Here is a 16,357-nt window from a genome sequence, read left to right as displayed (position 1 = left end):
GATGAGCATTGTTATTTATCTGGGCTAAGTTCATGTGCACAAAATTAACAAAAAAATACCCAAGAAATTCTCATTTTATCACTTTCTATATTTATATACTCTACAAATTACTAGAACAGTCAAACTTCAGTATTTTGCAAATTAAACTTCTACTAGTCCAGTCAAGCTTTGAAGTCAATAATGAACACAAACTTGAAAATTTTACATAAACCATATAATGGCACAAACGACATGGGATAGAATTTTATAGTTTGCAGATATATAAAAAGCAGCAATGTTGGTAGCAATGTTGGTAGCAAGTGATGACGCCAATTTGTTTACAAGTCTGGATTTAACTATGCTCTATCATATTTTGTTGATTACTAGTTGCACATAAGAGATATAGTCACCTTTATGATTTGAATATGTGAACACCATGGCATGAAGACACATGTGCATGTACCCACATGTACATTTATAGGGGTTATCTGAAAACAGTTTTCAAATGTTTTTGACTTTACCATTTTCAGCTCAAGTTTTAGAAACCAAAAAATGAAATTGCTTGTTTATGTGATATTAATTATATTTACCTACTTGTAATTATAATACTGTCATATTGTGGACTGGTATGTCCTATTACCATCTTACTACATGTACTTAGAAAACATACCCCCCCTCCATCACCACTGTGTCTATATTTCATTTTTGTTCTACTCCATCAGTAATCAATGTGCCAGGCACTGGTCATGGTGAATGACTTCCATTTTCTATTAACAAATCTGCCAAAGTGTTGTGTATTCCACGGTGTCCCAGGAAGGGAAGCGCTCTCAAAGAAACGTTCCATTACTGTGACAACTGAAAATTAGGTGATCATCGGTAGTATGGTATCAAAGTTAAAACAAATTCAGAAAATGTTAAGGAAAGGCAATATTTAATAAATATTTCAGAATTCAAAATTTTTTAATTAGGATCTTTATATGCTAAAGTTGTAGTAGATCCATTAAATAATTATCATTTATGATATTCATATAATATGGCATATCTGCAGTTAACCCCAACCTCCATAAACTTCAATTGTATTCCCAAAGGTCTAGAAAGCACCTTATATGAATCTGAAAGGATGACATTATTCATTACCTGGCCATTATACTATGTATCCAAGAACTCACGAGATGACAAATGACGTGGCCTCAGCAGTCAGATAAAACGTCTGTATCAATTAGGTTTAGTCATGTGACCAAGATTGGTTGTATTATTTGTTTAAATTGTGATGAAGATGATTTTTTGATATTTTGCATGGTATTATTTTAATGAAAGGAATATATAAAGATGGGATTAGAAACATGGTATGAATGTGATTGGATAAAGGTATGGTATGAATTGGATAAGATTGATTGATACAGTATGAATGGGATTGGAACTGGATATGGTATGAACGGGATTGGAAATGGATATGGTATGAATGGGACTGGATACAGATATGGTATGAAATGGATAAGATTGATTGATACAGAATGAATGGAATTGGAAATGGATACAGTATGAATGGAATTGGAAATGGATACAGCATGAATGGGATTTGATGACTTACTTAAATGTGTACATGGAAGGAAAATTGATAAATTGTGTTTGATACCATGAATAAAAAAATGTACAGTTGTCATTCTTGATGGCTATGTGAACTACTTGAGTATATCTTTACATACAGGTCATTCATATGTGACAAATATGATGACAGCGGTTTCCAGAAATTCTCAAATGCTTTGATAATAGGCTTGACTTTTAACAGGACATCATAGCATACTCCTAAAGAGTTAAAATTAGTTACAATGTATACTTTCTGCTACACTCACTGGAAGTCACATAGCCAAAGTATATGATGTAATAATCAGGAAGGGCACAAAACCGCTCAAAGTAGTGTGTTCACTCAGTGTTTCTCCCAGGTCATGTTTCACAATGAAAATATACCATGTTGCTCTTACCCAATATCAGGCCATTCTTTCTCATGCCAGGCAGTACTTAGTATAGTACAAGGTTTTTATCTCCAAACTTGACAATTTTTCTTATAGACATAAACAGTAACTGATTTGCTCGATTTAATTTCAATATTTGTTATGATTATAAGTGGCAATATACCCATGCAGGTCACTGCTCAATGATGCCAATGAAATATAATTAACATCTACACCGATTGGCTCATGGCAGTGTGTACACCAATAGGATAGTATTTTCGCATGCAGTTAAACAGATATGATTAAAGGGATTATCCTTTCCAACATGAATTGTCTTTGCAGCCAAATAATGGGTATGGTTGTTGTTGTTGTTGGGTTTAATGCCATTTTTCCGCACATGATAGGCTATACATGGTGGCCAGTATTAATGGTGGAGGAAGAACCCGGGAAAACCCCCGGAAAGAACCACCGACCCACGAGAAGCTACTGGCAAGCTTTCTCACATACCCACATTGGCTGAATCTGAGACTCGAACCGGCGTAGGCAGGTGAGGTGGCAGTGATCTGTAATGGAGAGTGCTTTAGACCACTTGGCCACTCAGGGCCCCAATGGGTATAGTAAACTTTTAAATAATTTAACCAAATTCATATAGTTTACTGCTCCAAATTAAAGCTAAATATCTAAGTGGAAACCTCTACTGCTATTTTAGATTATTTCATTCGCAAAAGGATAAAATCATAAGATGCAGTGAATGCTACTGACTTGTTATACCTTCATTTTTTAAAGGTACATCTAATGAACAAGCAAACACACAAATCCTGCCCTTCAATTAAATTAAATTACAGTTCATGCAAGAAATTTAAAGGACATATGAATGAAGAAGAAATGTAAAGGTTAATAAAATTAAGAAATTTTTTGTATGTCATCTACATACATAGCCAATGTAATTAATGATTATTATTATTACTGTTGGTAAAATTTTAAATTTGTGACTGTAGCTAACCATGCATCAAATTTCCTTTCAAAGTATTACTGCCACATGTATCTTCTGTGAAGGAAAGAAGAAAAAAAGAAAAAAGTAATTCATGTACTGAATAAAACCTTATCCGATTTTATCCTGACATACGAATTATACGAAATAAATTCCCAATTTTAAAAATAATAATAATAATAATAATAATAATAACCAAAAGAAGAACAACGATTTATGTTGGACAAATATGTGCTTTTGAAGATGACATACACTCTTAAAGTGCCAATTCTTTTTAGTTTAACATACCCTTTTTGGAGGTAATTCACCACTCCATTTTTAAATTCTAGGGAAAATACTGGTAAATGATTGTCATAACTGATTAAGTTATAAATGACTGTCATAACTGGATAAGTTATAAATGACTGTCATAACTGAATAAGTTATAAATGATTGTCAAAACTGAATAAGTTATAAATGATTGTCATCACTGAATAAATTATAAATGATTGTCATCACTGAATAAGTTATAAATGATTGTCATCAATGAATAAATTATAAATGATTGTCATCACTGAATAAGTTATAAATAATTTTCATCACTGAATAAATTATAAATGATTGTCATAACTGAATAAATTATAAATGATTGTCATAACTGAATAAATTATAAATAATTGTCATAACTGAATAAATTATAAATGATTGTCATCAATGAATAAGTTATAAATGATTGTCATAACTGAATAAGTTATAAATGATTGTCATAACTGAATAAATTATAAATGATTGTCATCACTGAATAAATTATAAATGATTGTCATCACTGAATAAGTTATAAATGATTGTCATCACTGAATAAATTATAAATGATTGTCATCACTGAATAAATTATAAATGATTGTCATCACTGAATAAGTTATAAATGATTGTCATCAATGAATAAATTATAAATGATTGTCATCACTGAATAAGTTATAAATAATTTTCATCACTGAATAAATTATAAATGATTGTCATAACTGAATAAATTATAAATGATTGTCATAACTGAATAAATTATAAATGATTGTCATCACTGAATAAGTTATAAATAATTTTCATCACTGAATAAATTATAAATGATTGTCATAACTGAATAAATTATAAATGATTGTCATCACTGACTAAGTTATAAATAATTTTCATCACTGAATAAGTTATAAATGATTGTCATAACTGAGTAAGTTAAAAATGATTGTCATCACTGAATAAATTATAAATGATTGTAATCACTGAATAAATTATAAATGACTGTCATCAATGAATAAGTTATGAATGATTGTCATAACTGGATAAGTTATGAATGAACAATATGATGTTTTGGGATATTTATAATGTGCTGGATCAAAAGGAAAAGAGCAGAAAAGAGGAAAGGATGAAGAAGGAATGTGGAGGAAAGAAAATAAGAAATTCCCATAGGAATGCTTGCAAGGTTCCTGAACTTTTCCAAATTCACATTTAACACTGAATACTGAAAAGGAGATGAAGATGAGAATGATAAAATTAATACAATAGTCCCTCAAAGTGATTGATGCTCATCTGTGAAAAAAGAAATTCCAGGAATTCGAGGCTTTTTCTTAATCAGCAAATTTTGCAAACAACTGAAGAAAATTAAAAGATAAGGTGGAGGAACTTCACTGACAACTGCCTATTATTTATTTACACAGTTATTATCTTGACAGGATGTGACAAAATTACCCACAATTCATAACTAGAAACATCCACTGACCTCCAATTTCTTGGGTTCAGTAATAAAAATAATAATTACCTTGGCAATACATGCATCTGTACAAAATACAGAAACAAACAGCCTAGCAACATTTCAATTTGTAAGACAGTCAAATGAGTGATGAGCATGCAAGACAAAAGGAAGAAAAAAGTTTTCTTTAGAAATATTTATGTCAGGTAGATAGCTAGACAGATTGGTAGATAAATAAATAAATAAGCTGACCTCTAACTTATCCGATGTGAAGACAGCGACATTTTCCAAAGTGATAAACTGGGTGTCTGCCTTAAAGACCTTAAACTCATAGTCTGGTCCAATGAAATGCTTTCCTCCGCTGTACACTTTTGTTGTATCTACTGTTCCAGTAGTTTTTTGTCGCACAAAACCATACTGAAAATTCAGTATGAAGACTGACTTTTAATTTGATCATGATTGCAAATAAGAACATCAAAAAGTATTTGCATTTGCTATTTTGTCAAGCTTTTGAATTAACAAGTCTGTTGCCAAAATTTTCACACTGGCAAGCAAACGTGTTTTCTAATGTATATTACCTGTCAGAAACGATGGAATCTGATACATATTACCTGTCAGAAGCGATGGAATCTGATACATATTACCTGTCAGAAATGATGGAATCTGATACATATTACCTGTCAGAAACGATGGAATCTGATACATATTACCTGTCAGAAATGATGGAATCTGATACATATTACCTGTCAGAAATGATGGAATCTGATACATATTACCTGTCAGAAACGATGGAATCTGATACATATTACCTGTCAGAAATGATGGAATCTGATACATATTACCTGTCAGAAACAATGGAATCTGATACATATTACCTGTCAGAAATGATGGAATCTGATACATATTACCTGTCAGAAATGATGGAATCTGATACATATTACCTGTCAGAAACGATGGAATCTGATACATATTACCTGTCAGAAATGATGGAATCTGATACATATTACCTGTCAGAAATGATGGAATCTGATACATATTACCTGTCAGAAATGATGGAATCTGATACATATTACCTGTCAGAAACGATGGAATCTGATACATATTACCTGTCAGAAACGATGGAATCTGATACATATTGTGTGGCAATTTGCTATCTGTAACATTGTGCATATAAATTTGCTTAAAAAAGATTTGTGTCAGATGTTAAAGAATTAGGATAAAGGAACACTCGAGTATTGAATGGACTTGCTTTATAACCAATGTTTCTAAAGTGCTTATACAGGAAAAGTAATGGCTATGCATGGCCAAGTAAATTTACAAAGCACAGAGAGGGTCTGGTCTATGCCTCAAAAAGTATGTTAAAACAAAAGGTTCAATTTGTTCATTCATATTGCACACCTCTCTCTCTCTCTTTTTCTCTCTCTGTGCTAAGTTAGAACATTATAACCGAGAAATGTTGTATCCAAATTTTGCTGATGTCAATGATGTTGGACATACATGTGGTAAACAATTTATACTGGCATGCTTAATATTATAATATAATATAATTAATTAATTAATATTATTATATAATGGTATTAATATTTTCAAGAATTGTATATTCGTATAAATACATGTTAGGCACAACAAAATATACGTTTTCAATTGCACTGGTTTTAAAACTATGGTAGGTAGGTAGATATCTTTATAACATTATATACTGTACATTATAATGATCAGAGTATATAATGCATTTAGCACTTCAAGTACTAGCCCTAAACCAGCTCAATTAGATGCACAAATCAATTTTAGGATGTTGATGCTTTTAATTTTTATTTCTTCCTATGTTTTATTTAAACACTTTGCATTATAATGATTTGTATATACATGTGCTAAGCACTTCAAGTACTAGGCTAAACCTGCACGAATTGATTTCGGGGTTGAGGGTTGGCGTTGGAGTGGTAAGGTCAGCAACAAAAAATAGGAATGGTCAGCTGACCAGAAACATATATTTTTTGTGCTTTATCATGAATGAAAAAGAAGATAAACTCATGTTTTACCATTTGAAGCAAGAGTCAAAATATACATATCAGCCAGTGAATCATAAAAATCACTTTCTTGTGAAAACATCTTTATTCGACAACTTAATGACAAGTAAATTAGTCCTATATTTATTGGTTGGAACAAAACTGTCAATAGTCATCTTTTTTCCATTTATCTAACCTTCTTTTTTATATGATTTTCAATGACATGCAAATGCCCATATAACTTTGTGTCTAAAGAGATATTTTTTCTTTTTGCACCAGATTTTGATCCATTTTCATAACAGTCAGAATTCAAAATGAAGACAAGAGAAATTTACTTCAAGCTAACAGACTGATAAATCTGTCCCCAGTATGCTCCGGTGGCCTAGTAGTTAGAGTGTCCATCTCAGATGCAGGAGGTTGAGGGTTTGTACCCTGGCCAAGTCATACCAAAGACTTATTAAAAAATGGTACTTTGCAGCAGCCTCGATTGGCACTCAGCATTAAGCACTGGTCGGCCTGGTGTCAGGATAATGTGACTGGGTGGGACATCATGCTACATGTCTGCAGCATGATGCCCCAGTACTAGACATCACTATAAACTGTCACACTTAAGACATTGTAGCAATATGACTGAAAAATCGTTAAAGCTATGTTAGAAATCCAAAATATACTAACACTGTCTCCATAATGAATTTTTTATACACTTTTTATATCCATATGGTTGTTATCGAGTCTGTCTACGTATCTGTGTATCCCCCAGAGGTGTAAAATTGAGGGTAAAAAGAACTCCTTGGTGTCAGAACTGGGGGTCCAATAAACATAGTGGAGGTCAAAAATGTACTGACAAATTTTCATCTGACCCATACTCTTCCAGCTTGGAATAGGATATTGAAACTTGCACAACATACTCTCTCTTTCTCTCTCTCTAAACATACAAATAAACAAACATGCACAATTAACAAACAAATGCACTGTCCATTCAAAGATTAATTGTATTAGTTTATTTTTCTTTTAAAGCCATACTTTTAACAGTCTCCTTATAATCTTGTTGAAGCAATAGTATAGACCAACACATTACATATAAGCCAATACAGAAAGCCAAATAAATCTTTTTAACGAAATGGCAGTTAATTTAATGCCTGTCATAAAAAGTGTAATATCATCGGTTTCATTGTACTTCATCCTAGAACACATTGTACTTCATCCTAGAACACACTTATCCAAAAATCAAGGAGGCCAATGATTTATCTTCATTCTAATAAGTTACACTTGAACTTTAAGATCTTTCTTTTATTGCAGCAAAGTTAAAAACCAACAAAATCTGCAATGACCCCCTGACTTTGTTATCCAAATAACACATTTGACTCTGCAAGTTTACTGATTTCTTTGTTGTGAAAGAATGTCTTGGGTTATGTGCTGTATTCCAGTCAAGAGAATTATTTTCTCCATTTTTCATTAAAGTTAGATCCACAGTTACTCTTCTGTGTTCTGCTTCTTTCACTTTCTTTGCTAATGATTCTTAGTGCACGTTGTTTTAATCTGGAGATCACTTTCTAGTGTAACAAGCATTAAGACTAGATGTCTTATAGAGATTGATGGAAATTGTGAGAGCTCGCGAGAATAGGGGAAGCTCCTCAGTCATAACATTGCCTAATACAAGTCTGGTTCCCTGTTTGGTATGCTCCCTGCGCTGCACTCTGCTATACGAATAGAGGAGTGTAACGCAGGGAGCAAGAAAAGCAGGTAACCAGTCAATGCCTATGCGCAAAGTATAAACGATGCCATCCCTCGTCCAAAGCACTGGACATTAAATAAATCCTGATTGCATTATGCGAATCCTTTGCATCAACAAAATGCACAGCAATAAAATGTGTGCATCAATTTTCTCCAGCGTGTGTCCCTGACACACAAATATGCGTAAAGGGAAACACTGCGTATGTTGTTATAACAAAATGTATTTATGTTCCCATCACCAATCTGCCACACCTGCATTTTGATAAATCCACTCACTTCCAGTTTATCAGTTTAGTGAAAACATTATCTTTGTTTTCTTGGTAAAAATAGCCATTTCATTTTCTCATCAACATCCTGACTTTCAGCATTGGATCAAAATCCTTAATATCAACAACAATAAGATTTATTCTCACAAGTTCATAAGCAGTGTCAGCACTCAGCCAGCACTGCAACTCTGTATTCATCAAATTCTGGCATGAAAATCCTCACATACACTCTGCTCTTGAAGCAAGAAGGACCTTTGAGCTGGGGACCTCTTGTAGCAAGAAGGACCTTTGAGATGGGGACCTCTTGTAGCAAGAAGAACCTTTGAGCTGGGGACCTCTTGTAGGAAGAAGGACCTCTGAACTGGGGACCTCTTGAAGCAGGTATGAAGAGAGTAAATTTTGTATACCGAATATGTAATACCCCATTTGTCACATACAAAAGGTATACATTTCCCTTCTGTCACATACAACAGGTATATATTTCCCTTCTGTCACATACAAAAGGTATATATTTCCCTTCTTTTGCATACAAAAGGGCTTGCTCACAGCATCAGAATAACAAACACATATCTTACTCATAATATGTTCCTCCATGGTTAAACAAATAAAACTCACAAAAAATTACATTAAATATATGTTTAAAAAAGAAAAATTACCTGCCTACCTTAATTTTTAAACCAGTGCAATAGAAAACATTTTTTGCCTAATATTTGGAAATTCTCTTTAAAAATATTTACAAGTTTAGATTTTCAAACACTCACCTGATGGTACTCAACTGCAGAGAAACTTGCTGGAATAAGAATGACGATGAGAAGTGCTCCAATAATCCCACCAACTATTAATGCCTTCACTGCAAATCCACACTTTTCAGTACTCATGTTTAGCTCGTAATAATAATAATAATGACAATAATAATATACTAATATAATAATAATAATAATAATAATAATAATTATAATAATAATAATATACTACTACTACTAATAATATACTACTACTACTACTACTAATAATAATAATATAATAATAATATACTAATATGATAATAATAATAATAATAATAATAATAATAATAATAATATCCTACTACTACTACTACTACTACTAATATAATAATAATAATATACTACTACTACTACTACTACTAATAATAATAATAATAATAATAATAATAACATACTACTACTACTACTACTACTAATATAATAATAATAATAATAATAATAATAATAATAATAACATACTACTACTACTACTACTAATATAATAATAATAATAATAATAATAATAATAATAATAATAATAACATACTACTACTACTACTACTAATATAATAATAATAATATACTACTACTAATATAATAATAATAAGAATAATAATAATAATAATAATAATAGACCATCAGCAGCAGCATGGTGACAATAACGATCATGCAACTGATAATTATCTTATGAAGAACAGGAAGAAAACGATGGTGGTAATACAATAATGGTCTAAGAAATCCATTGATCAACCAGAGTTTTGCCAAAGAAAGAGAAATTATAATTTAACTATTGAATGCATAAGATGATGATGATGATGATGATGATGATGATGATATTGATGTCTAGAATAAAATGAAGACATTATCTTTGGCATCCATTCACAGAGTGAAGTCTTTCCACTGATGATAGTTTTATTTTAATAATCATAAACAATTAATTTATTTTATAGCTTACTACAACAGAAAATCCGCTAACATCACCAAGTTATCAAAAGAGACTTCAGAGAGATGCAATCGCACTTCAGACTGAGCCATCTTGATATTATTTGGAGTGGAAACTTATGGCAACATACAGTATTCCCTTCTTTACAATCAGAGTTTGCTTGGTTGTGTGTTTTATAGCAACATACAGTACTCCCTTCTTACAATCAGAGTTTGCTTGGTTGTGTGTTTTATGGAAACATACAGTAGTCCCTTCTTTACAATCAGAGTTTGCTTGGTTGTGTGTTTTATGGCAACATACAGTACTCCCTTCTTACAGTCAGAGTTTGCTTGGTTGGGTGTTTTATGGCAACATACAGTACTCCCTTCTTTACAATCAGAGTTTGCCTGGTTGGGTGTTTTATGGCAACATACAGTACTCCCTTCTTACAATCAGAGTTTGCTTGGTTGGGTGTCTTATGGCAACATACAGTACTCCCTTCTTACAATCAGAGTTTGCTTGGTTGGGTGTTTTATGGCACAGCAACAAAAGGAGGATTTTATTGCATAGGTAATTGCAAAGATCGGCCTTTCTCAAGAATACAATAAGGTAGCCAATACAGATTGATCGGATGGGAGAATAAAAGCATTCCTTTGGTCAACTTAGTTTGGTCCTTGAACCACTGAACTAAGTTTTATCATGAAGATTAGGAGTGTCTTATGGGAAGATACTGGTATCCTAAATGCAGTGTTTGTACTTGTGTGTGCATGCCAATAGAGGATCCAGAAATATTGCTGGGGGCAGAGGGTGGCTCAAGTGTGCATGTAAACATGCAAACTGTGAAATGGAACCCCTAGTAGGGGCCCTGGGGATGAAGCCTCCTGAAGTTTCTGCACTTGAAACATTTCAAGAGCATAATTTTAACCATCTTACTGTACAGAAAACACTCCAGGAAACATTCGAGTTGTTTGCACTCATTTACAGAGGGAGAGTGCCAGCTTTGCCCCCTACCTTGAACTGCCCCTGAATATTCTCGACTTCATTAAATAATTTACTTTATACCGTACAGTAAGCCATAACTATCTGCATGATTTATGATAAAATCTATACTGCTTAAACAATGAAAGATAGTTACAAAAACAATAGGGCCTCATCAATACCACTGTTACAATATAATACCAATGCAACAAAGATAAACAATACTGTTAGAAATACAGTGTACAATCCAATGTTATATACTGTATCATTCAACATCAAATATTATACACAGTAATTTAGCTTTCCAACATCAACTGGATGATTTCACCACCATCACTGCAACAATACTGGGAGTTTTGACCCATTTTGTATGCCAGTCGTTGATCAATGTAGTATGAACTAAGAAGGTACAGTAATGACATCGGAAAGAAGAATTAAGAGTAAATTGTTTCAAATTTGGTTGGCAAAACTGCATATGCCAGGCTTGAACTCCCTTATCACCAATGTAATAAAATGACAAAGTTTCATATTCATTCTGGGGGGGTCCAAGTGGCCGAGTGGTCTAAAGCGCCCACTATTACGGATCACTGCCATCTCACCTCTGTCTGCGTGGGTTCGATTCTCGGATTCGGCTAATGTGGGTATGTGAGAAAGCTTGCCAGTAGTTTTTTGTGGGTTGGTGATTCTTTCGGGTGGTTTTCCCAGGTTCTTCCTCCACCATTAATACTGGCCGCCATGTATAGCCTATCGTGTGCTGAATGGCGTTAAACCCTACAACAACTACAACAACAACATATCTATTCTGATTCTTGTAAATTTGAATAAAGAGGTTATTATTGCATCTACTGATCAAATACACCAAACCATTAAGAATCGTTAAAATGTATTTCTGTCCATCATCAGTTATTTACAATCAACAATTCACAAGATATCTTCTTAGACTTTCACTGCTCCGGTGGCCTAGTGGTTAGAGCGTCCACCTCGGATGCGGGAGGTCGTGGGTTCGATCCCCGACCGAGTCAAATCAAAGACTTACAAAAATGGTACTAACAGCTGCCTCGCTTGGCGCTCAGCATTAAAAGGTTAGTGTTAGGACTGGTTGGCCTGGTGTCAGAATAATGTGACTGGGTGGGACATCATGCTACATGTCTGCGGCATGATGCCCCAGTGCTAGACATCACAATAAACTGCCACACTGCAGACATCTTAGAGATATGACTGAAAAATTGTTAAAGCTACGTTAAAAGTCCAAATCACATCACAACACATTTTAGACTTTCCTTGGACATCTTTAGTAAGTCTCCACAATTCCTTAGGGTTAGCTTAAGAACTGTTTATTTGTGTCTTGTCAAGTTTTGATTATGAAACTAAATAGATTCACATTTTGCTAATGATCCTAATTTTTTATATAATATAATAACCAATGTTGATGATTTTGTGTACAGATCATAAAGCAATTTTCTTTGTCTGATAAGTATCCCAGGTAGCTCTTCAACATGAATAGTAACTCATTTGTGTGGTACACTTCTGCATACTGCATACTAAATTACATTTGTAAATTTGTCAATACTTCCATTCATTTAGGTTTTATCAAATATTAGATTCCAAATAATTTACAGAATTGAATCTAACAAATTATAATCCCCTTTATTGTATGACAATATTGCTGACTTATATCACTTGATGTTCAGAGACATAAATTTTAGCAAGGGTTTTGGAAATTTCCTACAAACTGTCAACGAATGGCTAATTTTGTAATTTATTTGCCATGTTGATGCACAAATAATTAAAATACGAAAGGAATATTCAAATTTGGTGATGTCATCAAACTTCACCCATAAAGACAGTATATACACGTCATATCTGACTCCACCGGACTGAATGGGATCCAGAAAACCAGGACCAGTAAAAACTTGGTCAGATATTGCCATGACTAAAGTCAAAATCTGTATATAATTTGGTATAGAATATCTGTTTTGTGTATGATTAGGAATAAATTATCTGTTTTGTGTATAACTTGGTATAGATGAGCTATTTTGTATATAATTTTGTTTAAATTACAATACTGGCACAGCTAGGGTACATTAGGCCAAAATAGAAATGTGTCTGTTTCCAGTCAGCCAACTATCCTGTTTTTCAGTTTACACCATAGTACTTTTTCCCCCCTTAGTAAAAAATGTATTATATACAAATTTCAAAAAATAAAACAAATCTAAAATTGATTTATGTATCTACTGGTGTGCGTGTGGGTAACTTGGATTTTTAACATAGCTTTTAACAAAATTCAGTCATATTACTAAGATGTCTGCAGTCTAGCACTGGGGCATCATGCCACAGACATGTAGCATCATGTCCCGCCTAGTCATATTATCGCATCACCAGGTTGACCAGTCCTAACACTAACCTCTTAATGCTGAGTGCCAAGCGAGGCAACTGTTAGTACCATTTTTGTAAGTCTTTGGTATGACATGGACGTGGATCGAATCCATGACTTCCCGCATTCGAGGCAGACACTCTAACCACTAGGCCACCAGAGTGGTTGCATCTACTGGTCAGTTGAGCCTATTACTTGAAGCTCTTAGTACATTATATATACTAATCATTTTATATATATATATATATATATATATATATATATATATATATATATATATATATATATATATATAGATAGATAGATAGAGAGAGAGAGAGAGAGAGAGCGAGAAAGAGATTGATTTAAGATGTTAAAAAAGATATAATTTTTTTTACAGAGAATACAAACAAAAAATTATTCCAGAAAATTGATTTGTGCATATGAGCTGGTTTTGCCCAGGAATTGAAACACTTAGTACATTATATATAACAAACATTATAATATGTATCATGTTTTTAAAAAAATTAAAAAAGTAAAAAAAATTACCTGTTTACCCTAATTTTAAAACCAGTGCAATAGGAAACAAACACATACTGATGGGGGGGGGGGCCTTAGGAACATGCATTAAAATCTCAGATAAGTATTAAGCAACCAGGTTTAGTTTTCTGGCCTCCCTTGTTGATTAATGCCTACATACCCTAATTTTAAAGCCAGTGCAATAGAAAACACATTTGTTTCGGACCTTGAGAGAAAATCAAAAACATCATTGTGTGTGTTTTTGAAGAGTACAGAATGTGGCAATCGTTTTGGTTAGCTGACTTTAGCTATAGGACAATGGCAAGTTCAAAGATAGATCAATTCTCATCAGTAGAACAATGAAATGAAAAATGGCTGACATATGTTTTGAAGTGCACAATTTCCATGCATGATGACAGAAAATCTCCCCCATTTATTTCTGGTCAAAGGATGAAGGATTCACCTGTCAAACTTGTCTTGGACAAGTAAACACTGTCCTGTCAAACTTGTCTTGGACAAGTAAACAGATATCACTGTCCATTGCCTTATTCTAACTTCTGGATTTTATGGTAATTTCCACATGATGAAATAAATCTGGTATTAATATAGGAAAAGAAAATATCCTTATGAATAAAACAAGATATATTCATATTAACTGGATTTAATTAAGAGACAGAAGAATGTCTACATAGATATATAAAATTTTTAAAAAATTGCCAAAATCAAACAGCCTAATCATACTACCCAAAATACTTCCATTTTAGCATTCTACATTGTTAAAGTTTGCATGGTGCAAAGTATTTTTTTTACTTCAAAAAGTCGGTTTTTCTTTTTTGTTGTTGGTTTTTTTGTTTGTTTTGTTTGTTGTGGGTTTTTAAAAATTATAACTAATTTAGTTAACCTTAAGAAACTGATTTTACAATACTATATATTTTAGTATTCAATGTCCTTCACGTTTAAATTCCTAGATAGAAGAACTTTGTACAAATACAGGCCTCTGTCACAGAGTCTGTGTTCCCCAAAATAAATAATATTTGGGATAGGTAACTCAGTGGGGAGAACAAGATCAACCAATAGTTATCCGCTTTTTTTTTTTTCCTGACACGACCACTGGGGCTTGTATCGTTGCTTACAATTTACCTGTCATACATGCACTGTGCAGTTATTGTATAGTGCATGTATGACAGGTAAATTGTAAGCAACGATACAAGCCCTTGTGGACATTACTGGTGGCGGAATGTAAAAAAAAAAAGAAAAAAAAAAGAAGACAGAACTACTTCTAGTGGTGTATGAGGTGGACTAGTACTATTATTATACCCCATCTCCTACCTCTTCAACCACAACAGATCAAGGTGAGGCTACGAAATCGTAGCTATGAGGAGGACGTGAGCGAGTATAGGTATTAATGATATCATTGGCTAGGAAAATTCAACATACCTCCAGGAATGGCTGACTATTGAATAATTTGTGCACAGTTCTTTGATTCTTGGTTAGTTCACACCGATTCAGGATAAACCCACTTTCTTTGGACAGAAGACTTCGACCTGAATCTTTTTTGGCACTACGCACTAACTGTCAAAGAATACCATTAAGTAACCAGTCTGAAGGGTGTGACTAAAATACGCAGTGAAAAATGGAACGCAATTAAAATAAAACAAGGATTTGACAAATACTGCCACACAACAGAAATCCGAACGCGTTATTGGAAGTTAAAACTTGGTCAATTATTAATCTGTTCTTGGCAGTGATGGAGGGGGATATAATCTGTCATCCCCCACAATGATATAGTGCTTAGGTTAATGTTACCTAGGTGATGATTGACCATGGTGTTATTGCCCGTATCGAGTAATCAACAACATAAAATATGAAATGTATGGATGGAATAACAGATCTGAGCAAAGATACAGAATAGAACAACACGAGACCCCGTATGTAAAACATAACAATATTATCAATTACAGAAACAAAATGAAATTGAACATGACATTTGAATGATAAACTTTCTCTTAGAAATAGAATTACAAAATTTACGCGAAGTGCAATTAGCCGTTTTGTTATAATGATAAAATAAATTTCAGATACTCGAGTGACTGGTCAAGCTAAAACAGCCGGCATGTCAGCATAAATTCAATGTTTCCGGTCCTTTCCAAATCACTGTTGGCGACAGGTCAGA

The 16,357-nt window shown here is 33.2% G+C and overlaps 1 protein-coding gene across 3 annotated transcripts in view; it reads right to left on the bottom strand.

Moving 5' to 3' along the window:
• LOC149776419 (uncharacterized) overlaps nt 1-15,782 on the bottom strand; it is a 33,906-nt gene extending 18,124 nt beyond the window's left edge. The window contains exons 1-3 of one of the 3 annotated variants that reach the window (XM_089940831.1): nt 15,622-15,782; nt 9,410-9,535; nt 4,895-5,059 (exon numbers count right to left, since the gene is read on the bottom strand). In XM_089940831.1, coding sequence (XP_089796957.1) covers nt 4,895-5,059; nt 9,410-9,526 — 282 coding nt within the window. In that variant the 5' untranslated portion in view covers nt 9,527-9,535; nt 15,622-15,782. Of the gene's footprint in view, nt 1-389; nt 599-4,894; nt 5,060-9,409; nt 9,536-15,621 lie in introns of those variants that run through there. The other 2 variants (XM_089940832.1, XM_089940833.1) reach the window with 2 other exon arrangements.
• Between the last annotated feature and the right edge of the window lie 575 nt (nt 15,783-16,357).

Source organism: Sinohyriopsis cumingii, chromosome 18 (assembly GCF_028554795.1).
Source record: "Sinohyriopsis cumingii isolate HCF-2022 chromosome 18, ASM2855479v2, whole genome shotgun sequence".
Taxonomy (NCBI): domain Eukaryota; kingdom Metazoa; phylum Mollusca; class Bivalvia; order Unionida; family Unionidae; genus Sinohyriopsis; species Sinohyriopsis cumingii.
Note: the sequence above shows the minus strand (reverse complement) of the source record. Positions and strands in the feature narration are given on the sequence as shown.